The 17,895-nt window shown below is 40.4% G+C and overlaps 3 protein-coding genes across 3 annotated transcripts; all 3 read left to right on the top strand.

Moving 5' to 3' along the window:
• Positions 1-1,878: 1,878 nt before the first annotated feature.
• Positions 1,879-5,859, top strand: LOC138628671 (OX-2 membrane glycoprotein-like). Its single transcript, XM_069711837.1, has 6 exons — positions 1,879-1,903; positions 3,439-3,528; positions 3,762-4,013; positions 4,221-4,547; positions 5,249-5,342; positions 5,496-5,859. Exons 1-6 carry the CDS (start codon positions 1,879-1,881, stop codon positions 5,530-5,532), a joined length of 825 nt encoding a protein of 274 aa, XP_069567938.1. The 3' UTR covers positions 5,533-5,859.
• Positions 5,860-7,158: 1,299 nt separating this feature from the next.
• On the top strand, positions 7,159-12,316 carry LOC138628686 (OX-2 membrane glycoprotein-like). Its single transcript, XM_069711860.1, has 6 exons — positions 7,159-7,229; positions 9,896-10,234; positions 10,356-10,682; positions 10,844-10,937; positions 11,117-11,155; positions 11,251-12,316. The coding sequence occupies exons 1-6, from the start codon at positions 7,175-7,177 to the stop codon at positions 11,363-11,365; spliced, it is 969 nt and encodes a 322-aa protein (XP_069567961.1). The 5' UTR covers positions 7,159-7,174; the 3' UTR covers positions 11,366-12,316.
• A 364-nt stretch (positions 12,317-12,680) lies between these two features.
• On the top strand, positions 12,681-14,653 carry LOC138628687 (OX-2 membrane glycoprotein-like). The gene is made up of 5 exons (XM_069711861.1): positions 12,681-12,741; positions 13,388-13,726; positions 13,848-14,174; positions 14,332-14,425; positions 14,605-14,653. The coding sequence occupies exons 1-5, from the start codon at positions 12,687-12,689 to the stop codon at positions 14,645-14,647; spliced, it is 858 nt and encodes a 285-aa protein (XP_069567962.1). The 5' UTR covers positions 12,681-12,686; the 3' UTR covers positions 14,648-14,653.
• Positions 14,654-17,895: the final 3,242 nt, after the last annotated feature.

Below are 17,895 nucleotides of genomic sequence, written 5' to 3'. Positions count from 1 at the left end.
CAAAAAGCAAGGATGTTCTTTTATTTTGTACTAGAACACCCAAAGAGTCCTTTGTCATTGTTTTTCTCTGTCTGGTATTCCCCTGCTCATGCTGACATTCCTCTTCTTTTACAGAGGAAGTGCTTGGTCAAGAAAATCTGATCTGAGACCCACTTATCAGTAAGCAATGTATACTTCTGTCCTACACACTACTCGTCGTGTGTGTGTGTATACTGTTTAAATTGACTGTATTTCTTATTTTGTGCTTCATTGCACTATTTTGGGGTTTTGGACAGGCCAGATGCAGAGTTGCAGTGAAATTTTAAGGGTCAAGAGTTTTGATTCTCAGCCCACTGATGGGAGATTTAATGGAAATGAGTCAGCTATCCTGACTGTAATAGCAAATTCAGCACTTTGTTGCACATGACGAGGTCAGCCGCATTCAATCAGCATTCAAAGTTTACAAGCTTTAGGGTGTGAAATGTAAAGGTACATTTCAGCTAATTTCAAAGTAACCTTTGCTGCATGATGATTACATGAGATTATGTCAGATGAGATAAGGCTAAAGAACTGTCTCAGTAGATACAACAGCACAGCTTCATACCCTCTGCAGGATCTAACGATGGGCTGAACAGCATTTAACCCAAATACTGGGCGTTTTACTTTGTGTTATGGAGTGTAAAAACAAAATTGCAGCTCAGGAGTGGCATCAAAACCCTCAATTCTGTCTTCCGCACACACCCAGACACCCAAATCACAAAAACTCAACTTTAAAACCATGAAAACTGAATTTGTTTAGTGAGTGACTGACAGACTGTGACTGTCCTTAACTGGTACTGACTGAGTGATAAGATAGAAAATCAGAGAAGTGACCCCGGCAACCAAAATAGCGTACGATGTAACCTAGATGATAGGCCCGGGGCTTTAATACTACCACACTGTGCTTCTCGTGTCTCCTTCTGGTTTAAAATACCAGGTGTCAGCTGTCAGGTAAAGTCAGGTACTTCCCTGTAATGTTATCATGTGCACTCTATTTCCACATAAGAGCACATTGGTTGGCACGGTGGTGCAGTGGTTAGCACTGTCACCTCACAGCAAAAAGGTTCTGGGTTCGAATCCGGTCCTGGGCCTTTCTGTGCGGAGTTTGCATGTTCTCCCTGTGCTTGCGTGGGTTCTCTCCGGGTTCTCCGGCTTCCTCCCATCATCCAAAAACATGCACCTCAGGTCAGGTTACCTGGCGCTGCGCTAGTGGCAGCCTGCTGCAGCATCTCCCCCTGAGAGCCCCCCTGCTGTAGTGAAGACATTTCCCCTCGGGGATTAATAAAGTGTATAAAATCAAAAAATTGCTGTTAATCAGCTATATAAATATAAAGTACTTATTGCTGCATAATTGCATGCATTACATAACGGCTATATGCATCATCTTCATCCGTGTAATCTTAATGATTCATACCTTTATTAGATTATTGTAGAATTAGTAGCTCTGATATTGAAACCAATAAGTCACCTAAAAGTTCCAAGAAGTTGTTTCACCTAAATGTTTGTGTTGTCAACCATTTTAAAGTATTTTCCAGTACATTTAGATTTGTTTATCCCCTGGCTGTGTGTCCTGTCACCTCTTAAAAATGTTTGGCACATAGCCAGACGAAATGTCAGGTTCTTTCCTTCTGTGTCGACACTTTCAGAAGAATTTGACTGTAACTTCCTCTTCATTTGTAATCAACTGATTTAATGATTTGATTAATTTTGTATTGGATTACTGAAGCATGGCACCAAACACAACCCCATCATGTAGGGTTAAAATCTGGCCTGAAGCTCTATAGCCATGTGATATGTCTCACTTGTTGTGCTTTTCTGTAATATTTCTTTTTATTTTATATATTTATTGTAAGTTTCAGGATGACGCAGGATCACGTTGTGCAAGGTGTGATTTGTTGGCATTGTGCACACGTGGACAATACCATGTCACCTCATGAGGATTACCAGAACAGGGCAACTATGGGGTAAAGCTGTGACACATTTGATTTTTTATTGAAGTGAAACATCTTACTTTGAACTGGCACCCCAGCGCAAAAGATAAGGCAGATAAGAAGGTAATTAAGACTTAGCAGTTCCTTGATGAAGCATCCTTGGACATCAATTTCACCACTTATAGCAAATGATCCACATCCAAAAACATGCACTTCAGGTCAGGTTACCTGGCGCCGCGGTCGTGGCAGCCTGCTGCAGCATCTCCCCCCTGAGAGCCCCCCTGCTGTAGTGAAGAAATTTCCCCTCGGGGATTAATAAAGTGTATAAAATCAAAAAATCAAAAAAAAATCAAATGCAGCAACTGCTTTTTGTTTGGCATTAATCTCACAAAAATATTCTGAAAAGGTTTCATCATCTTGTTTACTAGAAGTTTCTTTACCTGTTGTCCCCTTATCAGGAAGGGGGAAGTTTGGGGGGGTTTTCTATTGCAAATTCAGACTTGTTGACTGGAACAACACGTCAAACATCACATGAGTTACCATCATGAGTATATAACATGCTACTTTGGGAGAATTTTTTTTTAGTGGTTTTAAGACCTCAAAACAACATCACGGGAACTTCTGCTTGTCTGATTTTTTTTTTTTCACTTGAGAGTTAACTGGATTTGTTGTGATTCCTGGACCTTGCTGTCGTAATATAAACAAATGGGGAAACACAGTGTGAGTGTGACATTACAGTGTAATTCACTGAAAGATCATTCAAGTGTATCTGCAACGACTTCAAATTGACGTCATAGTCAGCTGTTATCTCCTGTAGTCTCATAGATTGATTTTAATAATAAGAATTAGTCATGGTTTTTTAAGACTAGTCAGGACATGATGATTTTTTTGATAATCCTGCTTCCTAAATGTTGCCTGTGTTGATTCCTGTAATACAACCAAAAGAATGCCATTGTTTTGAAATGTGTAATTTCCTGGTTATATGTTATATGGCTGGAATCAGATTCCCCCACCCCTTATATTTAGTTTCATTTCAGCTGGGCTGCCCAAGTTTAAAAGACAGCTCAGAGGCAAAACTGAAAGTATCCTTGTGTGTTCTGCAGTGGAAGAAAATGCTGCTGCTCATGATTGTTGTTTCTTTGCTGTTTAAAGGTAAGATACAGGAAAGGCTAACCCTCTCTATATTCATTGCTGATGCTTTGTATCTTACAAAATCCAGACTCTTTTTAGCCATGCATTATCTTGTAGCCTAAATGCACCTTTCATTTATAGACGATATTTTATATAGCATTATTTAAAGATGTCAACATTTAAAGAACTTGGAAGGACATTTGTAGTTTTACTGAAAATCCGATATGTTTTGTATTTTAATAGTTAATCTCCGCAGTTAGTTTTTTATTGATTCTTATGAATTACTCAAAAATCACAACAAATAGATATGTCTCTTTAAACCTGCGGTAAATGACGCGCAGCTTTTTTCTTTTTTTAGTCTCGAGCACACACATTACCGGAAATGGAAACGCAACAGTTGACTACGGCGGTGACGCGCATTACTCGTGCCAAGTGGCCAACCCGAAAGGTATGGAAATATGTATTTTGAATGATATCTGATCATCTGAAGCTTCTGGTGTTCACTGTTACAGCCCAGGTTGTAATTCATTCATATCTTTGCGCAGCTCGTGTTATCCAGAACATTTGTTAGAAATTGAACAACTCTGTTTTTACTCCTGATGGGGTTTTTTTTGGTATATATTGTTGGAGGTTTACCATTTGCCCCCCCACCCCCCTCTCCTCCTCCTCCTCCCTCCCCAGGTGTGCTTCAGGTCACCTGGCAACGGCTTTTTAAAGATGAGTCAATAGAGAACTTGGCAACATACAGCAATCGGTTTGGAAAGCAAGTAAACGAGCCTTATCGTGAAAAAGTGATCTTCAAGGAAGCGTCTCTCACGTCAACATCCATCACTGTGAAGAATGTAACATGGGCAGATGAAAGCTGCTATATCTGCTCATTTAATGTGTATCCTGATGGGTCCAAAAGAAGGCAGGCTTGCCTCACAGTGCAAGGTAAATGGATGCAAATTCATTCATGCAAATGGTTATAAGAATAACTTTTTTGATTAATGTCAAAATTCTGAGAAAGCTGAAAATCGTGTTTTTGCTGCCCTTCACTGGTGGAAGTAAAAACATTTTTGCTCTTCACACTAGATTTTATATCCGTGGTAATCTAATGACTGCAGTTCTCAAAATGATTCCTTTCCTTTCTCCACAAAGGAATATTGGAGGTGAACACAAGCCACAGTGTCAGCAGTAGAAATGAGAAGGAGGACAGGGAGGCTGTGTTCAGCTGCTCCGCCACAGGTAAACCAGCGCCAACCATTGAGTGGGAAATTTCACCCGGCGCCGCCAGTTTAGAGCGACCAGCGACTGAGACGGTAACGAGCAGCCACCAGACATTCACCAGCAGCCGCAGCATCACTCTGAAGGTGCCTCCAGACTGGAGTGGACACGTGGATTGTGTGATGAACAGCGGGACAGTGGGACAGAGACGGGAGAGGATCCCTTTGTCTTTTTATGAGGAAGAGAACAAACAGGAAAAGGGTATGTTTATCTGTGGTTTTGTTTCACTGTTATCAGCTGTGCTGCAGGTTTTGGTGACACAGTTCACATCCCACTCAGGGAGTCTCACTGCTTATCTTAATCCAGTGTACCGGAAGTTCATTTTCCAAGAAAACTAAAGAAGATGCTTTGCAAATGATGTTATTCAACAATGGATTGACAGAAGGGAAACGTTTTAACTGGCTCTGGTTCTTCATAAATTGACACACCCAGGAAGTCCAAGTGGCCAAGTTGTTAGAGTTAAAGCTTCCGGAGAATTCCCAGCGATGTGCAATTTGGCTGATCATGCTCACTGACTGGAATTCATGTCATACATCCGTCAAACCCTTTCTTCAGGGGACATCTTTGTTTTGGTGTCAGATTTAACAATGACTCACGTCATGTCTATTTCCTTAAAAGGCAGGGACAAATGTGAAATGAACAAGTCCCTGAAGGGCAATTCATGCTGTTGTTATGTAAACTCCATGAATCATGTTGTCTGAGTCGATAAGGCTGTGACTCATTAAACTGCGATGAATTTCAGTTTCTTTCTTGCTGCAGTAGGTTTCATGTTCTAGAAATCTAGAAGTTAGTTATCGGACTTTAAAAGTAAAAATGGCTCCATGCAAATTTCCCAGCTTCTCCTTTCAGGAAAGTGACGGTCACCTTGTTTCTGTCTCTAACCATGTGCTGTTTCTCTTCAGGGAAACGACTGCCTTCATTCGCGATTGCATTGATCATTATTGCTATTTCTGCTTCCTGCATTGCTGTTGTTGTTGCTGTAATAAGACAGAAAAGGTGAGATACTTTACTCTACTGTAAATTACAGTAAACTCACAACAATATAATTTTCAGGTTTTTAATGATTATCAACCCATTGACAGTATTTTTCTGTATTTTCTGACCACAATATAATAAACTCTTTTTTTCTCTCTCTCTCTCTTCTGGCAGGTTAAAGAGTAAAACAAGAAATGAAAGTGTTGTATGATCATTGCTTAGTCTTTCAGTAACTACATTAGATTAGTAACTGTGGACATTCAAGTACACAAGCCAGCATTACAAAAACAACCATTTTTAGCATCGTAACAGTGAATTAAGCTAAAAGCTGTTATCCATGAAAAAATCGTTCACTGGCATTTTTTTAAATGTCTTGCAGAGTGTTGTGAATTAGACAGGAAGTTTTCAAAATACATTTCCTTTCAATCGCAGTATTTAGCACTTTAATGTCATGGAGCTTTGTTGAATGTAAAAATACAGAAACCATGTCCAATGCTTGGTGTAGCATTTGAGGTGAAGGAAGAGTGAGTAGATTAATATTTGAACATAATATATCACATGTAGAACTTTTAAGCAGTGAACTTCACTCGTATTCAGAGTTGCAGTGACTGCAACACAGTGCAATTATAAAAGGTTCCTCCAAGGAAATCTAGAGCAACGTCCCAAGCTCCTGTGTTTTGGTGACAGAACTGGAAGTAAGGAAAATACCCTGTGGGAGGTGTGAATGTCACAGACTGAGGCTGTGGTGCCCTCTAGTGGTAAGGAACGAGAAAAGTCTTCCAGTTGTACACCGGTGTTACAAAGAAATATCAGTTTCAGCCTCTTCAGTTGTTGTTTTTTTCCAGCAAACTGGACCAGTGATATCAGTTAAACAGCAATATGTAGTTGAAATAATGACATATTTCATACTAAACGTTTTGTTTTCTCCATATTATTTAGTGTGTTGATAATTTTCCACTTGCAGTATGCACTTTTCTTGAAATTTGCACTTTTCTTGGAGTTTACATTTGAAATGTTTGTGTATTTTGGATGTTATTTATTGCTTTATTAGACGCAGTGTATTGAATGCAGACTTACGCTGATGCACAACTGAAATACATATTTACTGTGTTTGTTTTTGTGGTATAGATTGCTTCTTGTTAGTCCAACAGTGGATCGTCACCCTGTGGTGTTCATTAAGTTTCTTCACAGAAAATAATCTCTTTAGTTCTGTAATATGAATAATTTATTTCTGCTTGTAAGTATTTATTTTTGTTGAGTGAATTAAATGTTTTAATGTTTCCAGTGATTTCACTGGTGTGCAATGTTTTTGTTGCAGACGCCTATGTAACATGAAACTGCAAGTAAATGAACATCTTTTAAATGTAAACATTTGTTTATTTGTCTTGTTTGGATGTAATTTAACATCAAGTGAATTTAATCCAGAAATATTTGCCGATCAAATGATATTAAATCCTGTCCACCTTCTTGTCGGGTATTAGTGTAATTTATTCATTTCTTATGATTTGTTTTTCTGTCCACTCAGTTCACGCTGAAGTTCATAGATGAGTTTAACGTCAGTGAAAGTAAGTCGGTTGTTAAACTGCGCAGTGAAAAGGGAACAATCACAATCTCGTACTGTAAAAACAGCATTTTTAGAGCAAAACAGTACAAGTTTATTAAAACACCAGTTTATTGGACATTCGAGTAAAACCCAATAAATCATTTATATTGTTATTTAATACAAGTATCGTTTTTTTTGTTTTTTTTTTTTTTTTTTTTTTTAATTATCGTTTTATTTTGACAACCCACGGATATCCGTCCTACTGTGACGTCACCTTTCTCAATTTGAATTTGTCTCTCGCGGAGGAAACATGGAGGGAAATGCTGTCCTGTATTTCTTTTATGTGTTTGGGATCTTTTCAAAAGGTGAGATTATTTATGTTCTATGATAATATTACCCAGTTTACAGTGGTGGCAAGGAACTATTTACATTTATAACTTTCACTCCACATTTTGGAGGGAAATATTGTACTTTGTACTCCACAAACGTACCTGAAAGCTTTAGTTACTTTTCAGATAAAGAATTGACACAATGGATAATATAACAAGCTGATAAACTACAACATATTGTTAAAGATTAAACTGGTTTTACACCCAAAGTCACATTTCAGATGTCTGAGTTACCAACTAAACCACATAGTGGTTTTTCACTGCGTCGTTTCTTTTTCAATAGATGATCACATGATCAAATATTTCAGCAAAAATTAAAGATTAGAGGACAAAGTCCAAAACCTGAAAACAGATTTGTGGATCAGAACTTTGTTTTGTCTTCCAGTAATCATCTGATGACCCCACAGATTTATCTGATGCTTGACTATTCATAATGTAATGAGATCATAACTAATAATAAATCAGTCAGACGGTTGAAACCAGTACGTTTACTTTATTCTGCTGCTAATACCTCTGTACTTCTACTTAAGTAGGATATTTAGTTGCAGGACTTTGACTTTGATTTGGTAGGTAGGTAGGTAGGTATATACTTTATTAATCCCCGAGGGGACATTTTTTCGCCACAGCAGCATACATACAGGAGCAATAATAGAAACAATAGAATAAAATAATAATAGAATAGAATAATATAATAGAAAAGCAATAAAATAAAAAATATAAATATAAAATATAAAATGCACAGTACATACAGTATATATACAGTACATTAAATATCTCTATATATTATATACAACAAACCAATAAACACAGTCAACATATATATATATATATATATATATACATACGGTACAGTATATATCTATATATATAATATACATACAATACACAAGCAACCAAGAAACACAGTCAACAGTGTTATTGTACTGTGATGGATTTTGCCAGTGGTGAGTTATTGTACAGTCTTATTGCGGTCAGCAGGAATGATCTCCTGTATCTGTCCTTGTGACAGCGGAGCTGGAGGAGTTTATTGGAGAAAGTGCTCTGCTGTCCCTGCAGCAGGTGGTGGAGAGGGTGGACAGGATTATCCAAGATGGACAATAGTTTCCTCAGCGTCCTCCTCTCCACCACCTTTTCCAGACTATCTAGTTTGTAGCCGATGATGGAGCCGGCCTTCTAAACCAGTTTGTTAAGTCTGTTGGTGTCACCGGCTCCAATGCTGCTCCCCCAGCAGACCCCAGTGAAGTACAGTTCACTGGCCACAACAGACTGGTAGAACATCTCCAACATCTGGCTGCACACATTGAAGGATCGAAGTTTCCTCAAGAAAAAGAGTCGACTCATCCCCTTCTTGTAGACAGCGTTGATGTTGGTCTTCTAGTTCAGTCTGTTGTCATGGAGACACCAGGTACTTGTACTCCTCAACCATGTCCACCTCCTCTCCCAGAACTCTCAGCGGTTGTGGAGCCGTCGTCTTCCTCCTGAAGTCGACCACCATCTCTCTGGTCTTGGCCACGTTCAGGAGCAGGTGATTTCTTCCCTCCCACTCCACAAAGTCCTCCACTACTGCCCTGTACTCGTCCTCCCGTCCATCACTTATACATCCGACCACTGCAGAGTCATCAGAGAACTTCTGCAGATGTCTTGACTCTGAGTTGTACTGGAAGTCAGTGGTGTAGAAGGTGAACAGGAAGGGAGACAGAACAGTTCCCTGTGGAGCTCCAGTACCACTGACCACCGTATCAGACAGCACACTGCCCAGATGGACAAACTGTGGTCTGTCTGTCAGATAGTCATTGATCCAGGAGACGGTGGGCGCGTCCACCCCCACCACCCGCAGCTTCTCACTCAGCAGCAGTGGTTGGATGGTGTTAAATGCACTGGAGAAATCAAAGAAAGTGATTCTCACAGAGTCACTGGTTCCGTCCAGGTGAGACTGAGCTCGTTGCAGCAGGTAGATGATGGCGTCGTCCACTCCCACACGAGGCTGGTACGCAAATTGCAGAGGGTCCAGAGAAGATTTCACCAGCGGCCTGAGGTGGGCCAAGACCAGCCTCTCCAGAACCTTCATCACATGAGATGTGAGGGCAACCGGTCGGTAGTCGTTGAGGCCAGATGGAGTCTTCTTCTTGGGGACAGGAACCAGGCAGGACGTCTTCCACAGCACCGGGACCTCCTCCTGCTTCAGGCTCAGGTTGAAGAGGTGTTGTAGGACCTCAGCCAGCTGGGCGGCGCAGGTCTTCAGGACCACGCGGCTGATGCCGTCAGGTCCTGCAGCCTTGCGCTGGTGGATTCTCTCCAGCTGTCTCCTAACCTGGCCAGTCGTCACAGAGAGGGGGGTGAGGGGTGAGGGGGGATGGATGGAGGAAGAGCCCTGTGAGATTGAGGGCTGTATGCAGTTCACCAGGGGGCGCAGAAGGGGGAGGGGGGGAGGCAGCAGAGGTGTTTTGGAGGTGTGAGGTGTGGAGCAGACAGATGAGGGCGGTGAACTAAACCTGTTGAAGAAACAGTTTAGTTCATTGGACCTCTCCAGGTTCCCCCTGGTTGTTCCTCTCCAGGGAGCCCCCTGGTTGTCTCTCTCGCTTTGAAGCTGTCTTTGAAGTAAAAGATCTGAATCTGACCCCAGACTGTTATTTCCTCTGCAGGTTTAACACTTTTTATCCAAACACAGCACACTGTGGTTGGAAAAATGGGAGACGAAGTCATCTTGAACTGTCAGATTATGAAATCTAAAGATGTCCAACAAGTCACATGGCAGAAAACCTTACCTGAAGGAGAGACAAATGTTGGATCCAACCACAAGCACTTTGGCCAAACAGTGAATTCTCCCTTCAGAGGTAAAGTTGAGTTTGAAGATGTTGGACTGCTGAACACGTCCATCGTTATCAGGAACGTAACGGAGTTGGATGAAGGCTGCTATCGCTGCTTGTTTAACATCTACCCTGACCCTGCTGTGATAGGCACAACCTGTCTCCAACTCTATGGTAAGAACTTTACTGGATCACTTTCAACATGTTCGATCAGTGTCTCGTACAAACTATCACAATGGACAACAAATATTAGAAGCCGTCGTCTTGACAACAATCTCTTTGCTTTTCCTTGCAGAGCTGCATGAACCTGTTCTCCATGTCAGAGAGTCAAACTCTTCTGAGGAGTTAGTGGTGTCCTGTTCAGCCACTGGTCGACCTGCTTGCACCGTAACCCTGAATGTCTCACGACAAGACCTCCACCTCTCACCCAACAACACCGTCAGTGTCTCCAACACCAACGGTACCGTCACCGTCACCACCACAGCTGTGCTGTCAGGTGTCCGTAGACACGGTGCTCAGGTTGGATGTGCGGTACGAGTGCTCTCTGCTCCTCAGAGAAACGTCTTTGTGACGATTCCTGACGTCAAACCAGAGAAATCTGCATCTGCTCACCGTGAATCCAGTAAGTTGGTGTTTCCATTTGGTTTGTAATTTCTTTATGTTTGTGTTTGTGATGATTCCTGACGTCAAACCGACGTCTGCTGATGGTGAGAAACACTTTGAAAATCAGAGTTTTTTTTTGTGAATGTTGCTCACAGTCACATTTTGCCTCTCTTCTCCCAGGTTGGATCATTGGATTAGTTGTGGGGATGGTTATAGTCTGCTGTCTTGTTCCAGTATTCATCTTTGTCCTGCTGAAACAGAAAAAACTGAACAGGTGATTTTTATTTTCAGCTTTTAAGTCTTCTTTTAAAATAAGTATCTCAGTGCTCACATGGTTGTGATTTACTGACTTTGAGAAGCGACAAAGAACAACACAAGCTGATGTTTTCTGACAAAATGCATAAATAACTAATGAATGTTTGTACATTGACTTTACTGTCTTCTGTCACTCAGGAAGAAAACACCACAGAAATCTGCCCAAGACATTCATGAGTAAGAAACATATATTTATTTGCATATACTTAATTTATTCTGTGTAAGATGATTTATTGAGTGGGAATTAACTAATATCTTATTTTCACTTGAAGGAACAAAACACCTTTAATGATAAAGGTGAATGAGCTCAGACAGCGATGGTCTGGGACGAAACCTGAAAATTCAACCACCAAGAAACCAACATCATCAGCAAAACGTTTGTTTTAAGACAACAACTGTTGTTCAGAAACTAACAGTCAGACTTCAGCATCAAAACATGTTTATCATGTAAACGTTCTTTCTGTTGTAGAAAGTTTGTTGACAATTGCAGCTCAGTTCTTGGGAAATTATTACACCTCTTCATAACAAAAGGATTTATGTACTCAATATTTTTAATCATCACATTTATGTACAATTCTGGGTTTTATGTACATATTGTTTTAGTAACATTTAAGTTTTTATGTTTATATAAATGTATTCAATGGTTGTTTTGTTTTTTTACCTTTTCTCCAGAATAGAAGTCCTTTAATTAAATGAAATGTATAAAAATGTTGTAGGTTTGTCCTCTGCTGTTTCTTCTTGCTGTTATTTTCCTGTAAACTGAAAAATGGCGAAGATTTATCGACAGAGAATCTAACTAATACATATCCTTCAGTCTGAATCTTGTCTTACAGAATCATTAAAACAAAGAAACGAGTGTTTTTTGGCCAGAGGGAGTGCAGACTTTTAGGGGAAAGTAGAGCTTAAAGAAGCTGGACTGCAGAACAACTTCTTAGTCATCAGAGAGGTGAAGGAGCTGCTGTCAGCTGGGAGTGATGGATGTTGATGTTCATGATTTATTGAACTAAAAGGGAACTAAAGCTACATGTTTAGGAAGAGTTCAGAAGCCTTATTCTAAAAAGACATCAATACAGCGCCTCCTGGTGGAGAAAACCGTGAGTGTTTTGTTTCCCTCTTCATCAGACAGCGAAGCAAACTTCTTGTGCCCATTTTTTTTGTAGCAGACGCATATTCAACATTAAACTAAGTATATTCACAAAATTATTCTTTTAAATGTAAATATTTGTCTTATTTGGATGTAATTTTTACATCAAGTGACTCTAAATGAATATTTGTAGTTTTCAGTAATTTAATCCAGAAATATTTGCCGATCAAATGATATTAAATCCTGTCCACCTTCTTGTCGGGTATTAGTGTAATTTATTCATTTCTTATGATTTGTTTTTCTGTCCACTCAGTTCACGCTGAAGTTCATAGATGAGTTTAACGTCAGTGAAAGTAAGTCGGTTGTTAAACTGCGCAGTGAAAAGGGAACAATCACAATCTCGTACTGTAAAAACAGCATTTTTAGAGCAAAACAGTACAAGTTTATTAAAACACCAGTTTATTGGACATTCGAGTAAAACCCAATAAATCATTTATATTGTTATTTAATAAAAGTATCGTGTTTGTTTTTTTTAATTATCGTTTTATTTTGACAACCCACGGATATCCGTCCTACTGTGACGTCAACTTCCTCAGTTTTAATGTTGCCCGCCGAGGAGGAAACATGGAGGAAAATGCTGTCCTGTATTTCTTTTATGTGTTGGGGATCTTTTCAAAAGGTGAGATTATTTATGTTCTATGATAATATTACCCAGTTTACAGTGGTGGCAAGGAACTATTTACATTTATAACTTTCACTCCACATTTCAGAGGGAAATATTGTACTTTGTACTCCACAAACGTACCTGAAAGCTTTAGTTACTTTTCAGATAAAGAATTGACACAATGGATAATATAACAAGCTGATAAACTACAACACATTGTTAAAGATTAAACTGGTTTTACACCCAAAGTCACGTTTCAGATGTCTGAATTTCCAGCTCCTGTGTAGAGGGTTTTTCCCTCCATAATTTGCACATGGTTTCTTTTTCAATAGATGTTCACATGATCCAATATCTCAGCAAAAATCAAAGATTAGAGGACAAAGTCCAAAACCTGAAAACAGATTTGTGGATCAGAACTTTGTTTTGTCTTCCAGTAATCATCTGATGACCCCACAGATTTATCTGATGCTTGACTATTCATAATGTAATGAGATCATAAATAATAATAAATCAGTCAGACGGTTGAAACCAGTACGTTTACTTTATTCTGCTGCTAATACCTCTGTACTTCTACCTAAGTAGGATATTTAGTTGCAGGACTTTGACTTTGATTTGAAGTAAAAGATCTGAATCTGACCCCAGACTGTTATTTCCTCTGCAGGTTTAACACTTTTTATCCAAACACAGCACACTGTGGTTGGAAAAATGGGAGACGAAGTCATCTTGAACTGTCAGATTATGGAATCTAAAGATGTCCAACAAGTCACATGGCAGAAAACCTTACCTGAAGGAGAGACAAATGTTGGATCCAACCACAAGCACTTTGGCCAAACAGTGAATTCTCCCTTCAGAGGTAAAGTTGAGTTTGAAGATGTTGGACTGCTGAACACGTCCATCGTTATCAGGAACGTAACGGAGTTGGATGAAGGCTGCTATCGCTGCTTGTTTAACATCTACCCTGACCCTGCTGTGATAGGCACAACCTGTCTCCAACTCTATGGTAAGAACTTTACTGGATCACTTTCAACATGTTCGATCAGTGTCTCGTACAAACTATCACAATGGACAACAAATATTAGAAGCCGTCGTCTTGACAACAATCTCTTTGCTTTTCCTTGCAGAGCTGCATGAACCTGTTCTCCATGTCAGAGAGTCAAACTCTTCTGAGGAGTTAGTGGTGTCCTGTTCAGCCACTGGTCGACCTGCTCCCACCGTAACCCTGAATGTCTCACGACAAGACCTCCACCTCTCACCCAACAACACCGTCAGTGTCTCCAACACCAACGGTACCGTCACCGTCACCACCACAGCTGTGCTGTCAGGTGTCCGTAGACACGGTGCTCAGGTTGGATGTGCGGTACGAGTGCTCTCTGCTCCTCAGAGAAACGTCTTTGTGACGATTCCTGACGTCAAACCAGAGAAATCTGCATCTGCTCACCGTGAATCCAGTAAGTTGGTGTTTCCATTTGGTTTGTAATTTCTTTATATTTGTGTTTGTGATGATTCCTGACGTCAAACCGACGTCTGCTGATGGTGAGAAACACTTTGAAAATCAGATTTTTTGTGAATGTTGCTCACAGTCACATTTTCCCTCTCTTCTCCCAGGTTGGATCATTGGATTAGTTGTGGGGATGGTTATAGTCTGCTGTCTTGTTCCAGTATTCATCCTTGTCCTGCTGAAACAGAAAAAACGGAACAGGTGATTTTTATTTTCAGCTTTTAAGTCTTCTTTTAAAATAAGTATCTCAGTGCTCACATGGTTGTGATTTACTGACTTTGAGAAGCAACAAAGAACAACACAAGCTGATGTTTTCTGACAAAATGCATAAATAACTAATGAATGTTTGTACATTGACTTTACTGTCTTCTGTCACTCAGGGAGAAAACACCACAGAAACCTGCCCAAGACATTCATGAGTAAGAAACATATATTTATTTGCATATACTTAATTTAGGTAGGTAGGTAGGTATATACTTTATTAATCCCCGAGGGGAAATTTTTTCGCCACAGCAGCATACATACAGGAGCAATAATAGAAACAATAGAATAAAATAGTAATAGAATAGAATAATATAATAGAAAAGCAATAAAATAAAAAATATAAAATATAAAATGCACAGTACATACAGTATATACACAGTACATTAAATATCAATATATATTATATACAACAAACCAATAAACACAGTCAACATACATATATATATATATATACATACAGTACAGTATATATCTATATATATAATATACATATAATATACAAGCAACCAAGAAACACAGTCAACAGTGTTATTGTACTGTGATGGATTTTGCCAGAGGTGAGTTATTGTAAAGTCTTATGGCAGTGGGCAGGAATGATCTCCTGTATCAGGAATGATCTCCTGTATCTGTCCTTGTGACAGCGGAGCTGGAGGAATCTTTTAGAGAAAGTGCTCTGCTGTCCCTGCAGCAGGTGGTGGAGAGGGTGGACAGGATTATCCAAGATGGACAATAGTTTCCTCAGCGTCCTCCTCTCCACCACCTTTTCCAGACTATCTAGTTTGTAGCCGATGATGGAGCCGGCCTTCTTAACCAGTTTGTTGAGTTTGTTGGTGTCACCGGCTCCAATGCTGCTCCCCCAGCAGACCCCAGTGAAGTACAATGCACTGGCCACAACAGACTGGTAGAACATCTCCAACATCATGCTGCACACATTGAAGGATCGAAGTTTCCTCAAGAAAAAGAGTCGACTCATCACCTTCTTGTAGACAGCGTTGATGTTGGTCTTCTAGTTCAGTCTGTTGTCATGGAGACACCAGGTACTTGTACTCCTCCACCATGTCCACCTCCTCTCCCAGAACTCTCAGCGGTTGTGGAGCCGTCGTCTTCCTCCTGAAGTCGACCACCATCTCTCTGGTCTTGGCCACGTTCAGGAGCAGCTGATTCCTTCCCGCCCACTCCACAAAGTCCTCCACTACTGCCCTGTACTCCTCCTCCCGTCCATCACTTATACATCCGACCACTGCAGAGTCATCAGAGAACTTCTGCAGATGTCTTGACTCTGAGTTGTTCTGGAAGTCAGTGGTGTAGGAAGGTGAACAGGAAGGGAGACAGAACAGTTCCCTGAGGAGCTCCAGTACCACTGACCACCGTATCAGACAGCACACCGCCCAGACGGACAAACTGTGGTCTGCCTGTCAGGTAGTCATTGATCCAGGAGACGGTGGGCGCATCCACCCCCACCACCACCACCCGCAGCTTCTCACTCAGCAGCAGTGGTTGGATGGTGTTAAATGCACTGGAGAAATCAAAGAAAGTGATTCTCACAGATTCACCGGTTCCATCCAGGTGAGACTGAGCTCGTTGCAGCAGGTAGATGATGGCGTCGTCCACTCCCACATGAGGCTGGTACGCAAATTGCAGAGGGTCCAGAGAAGATTTCACCAGCGGCCTGAGGTGGGCCAAGACCAGCCTCTCCAGAACCTTCATCACATGAGATGTGAGGGCAACCGGTCGGTAGTCGTTGAGGCCAGATGGAGTCTTCTTCTTGGGGACAGGAACCAGGCAGGACGTCTTCCACAGCACCGGGACCTCCTCCTGCTTCAGGCTCAGGTTGAAGAGGCGTTGTAGGACCTCAGCCAGCTGGACGGCGCAGGTCTTCAGGACCACGGGGCTGATGCCGTCAGGTCCTGCAGCCTTGCGCTGGTGGATTCTCTCCAGCTGTCTCCTAACCTGGCCAGTCGTCACAGAGAGGGGGGTGAGGGGTGTGTGTGTGTGTGTGGGGGGAAAAGAGTTTCTTTCGATCATCATCATCAAAAAAAAAAATTGTTTTAAGACAACAACTGTTGTTCAGAAACTAACAGTCAGACTTCAGCATCAAAACATGTTTATCATGTAAATGTTCTTTCTGTTGTAGAAAGTTTGTTGACAATTGCAGCTCAGTTTTATGATTTATTTATTACACCTCTTCATAACAAAAGTATTTATGTACTCAATATTTTTAATCATCGCATTTATGTACAATTCTGGGTTTTATGTACATTTAAAAAAAATATATTTTTATACATGTGTTAAATGTGTTTTTTTGTTGTGGTGCTCTGGTTGTTGCTGTAGTCACCATCTTCCTGAAAAAAGGAAAACAAACAAGAAGTTACAAGAAGTTAAGTTGACTCCATGTATGTAACTTTGTAGTTGTATGTTTGATGGTATTTGTTGCATGAATGATGTGTAACCAGAATAATTTAATCTGGGATCTTTATTATGTTATGGAACCATGTTACTGTCCCCTTAAGTAAGGTCGACAGGTTGTCACACAGCCGTTTTCCTCCGTACACAGAAAAGTACGAGGAGAGTCAATCTTTTCCTTAATATACAATGTTTGTTACTCGATAGTGTTAGATCGATAGAAGTGATCATCCCTCTCTCAATAGAGGATTTTTGTTTTTCCCTCATCTGTGCTTCGGTATGGATGGAGTTGTGAGCAGGAAAAGATTAATCAGATTCTGCTAAAGAAAAGTTGACCTCACCAGTTCACCTGGAGCCCATTTCACTGGACATTGTTTGTGCATTGTTTTTTCAATTTAATTTATTCCTGAGATCTCAGAGGTTTTTGATTTTCACATTACCTGCTTGGACACTTTTTGATCTGTGGAATTGTTAATTTGTTGTAGTATTGGTTATTATATTGTGTTCTAATTAAACCTTTTGTTGTAAGTGTAATTCGGGGTGGATATTTCTTGTCTGTGCAGCAGTCAGACGAGTGATGGATTAACCAGTCTCATTGAACCTGGATTAGATTTGATAATTCCCCTCTTTTCTGTCTATTCTGCACTGTCTCTAAAGCAACTGCTGCACGGGGGTTACAGATGTATTTACAAAACCAATTAAACTGTCTGAAATGGTGTGTTATTGATTAAGATGATTCATAATTTTTGGTCTCCTGCGTTTTTACTGCTGCTTTTCTGTTCTTGTGGCCTTAATTTGTTTGGATCACCCTTGATGACCTCTGGATATTTGTGTTTCTTTAAAAGAATATACTGCATTTCTTTAGCTTGAGAAACAAACTGAGAAAACATTAGATGTAACTGCATTTATTTATATTTGGCAATTGGACACTAGAGGGCTCTCTTCATTCAGGTTTCACGTCTGTAGTGGAACTGAGTGTTTGCATTTTCTTATGGGCTGAAACG

This window comes from Brachyistius frenatus, unplaced genomic scaffold (genome assembly GCF_029030835.1).
Source record: "Brachyistius frenatus isolate BFR_SWC_R1_liver_20210118 unplaced genomic scaffold, ASM2903083v1 Contig_103, whole genome shotgun sequence".
Classification (NCBI taxonomy): Eukaryota; Metazoa; Chordata; class Actinopteri; family Embiotocidae; genus Brachyistius; species Brachyistius frenatus.
The sequence above is the reverse complement of the archived record's forward strand: the minus strand, read 5'-3'. Positions and strand labels throughout refer to the sequence as shown.

Excerpts from the sequence above, each read along its gene's own strand:
- LOC138628686 (XM_069711860.1), top strand. The coding sequence starts at position 7,175 with ATGGAGGGAAATGCTGTCCTGTATTTCTTTTATGTGTTTGGGATCTTT. Across the intron at positions 10,938-11,116 it reads AAACAGAAAAAACTGAACAG|GAAGAAAACACCACAGAAAT; the intron begins GTGATTTTTATT and ends TCTGTCACTCAG. Across the intron at positions 11,156-11,250 it reads TCTGCCCAAGACATTCATGA|GAACAAAACACCTTTAATGA; the intron begins GTAAGAAACATA and ends TTTCACTTGAAG.
- LOC138628687 (XM_069711861.1), top strand. The coding sequence starts at position 12,687 with ATGGAGGAAAATGCTGTCCTGTATTTCTTTTATGTGTTGGGGATCTTT. Across the intron at positions 12,742-13,387 it reads GTTGGGGATCTTTTCAAAAG|GTTTAACACTTTTTATCCAA; the intron begins GTGAGATTATTT and ends TTTCCTCTGCAG. Across the intron at positions 14,175-14,331 it reads ATCTGCTCACCGTGAATCCA|GTTGGATCATTGGATTAGTT; the intron begins GTAAGTTGGTGT and ends CTCTTCTCCCAG.
- LOC138628671 (XM_069711837.1), top strand. The coding sequence starts at position 1,879 with ATGACGCAGGATCACGTTGTGCAAG. Across the intron at positions 4,548-5,248 it reads AGAGAACAAACAGGAAAAGG|GGAAACGACTGCCTTCATTC; the intron begins GTATGTTTATCT and ends GTTTCTCTTCAG. Across the intron at positions 5,343-5,495 it reads GCTGTAATAAGACAGAAAAG|GTTAAAGAGTAAAACAAGAA; the intron begins GTGAGATACTTT and ends CTCTTCTGGCAG.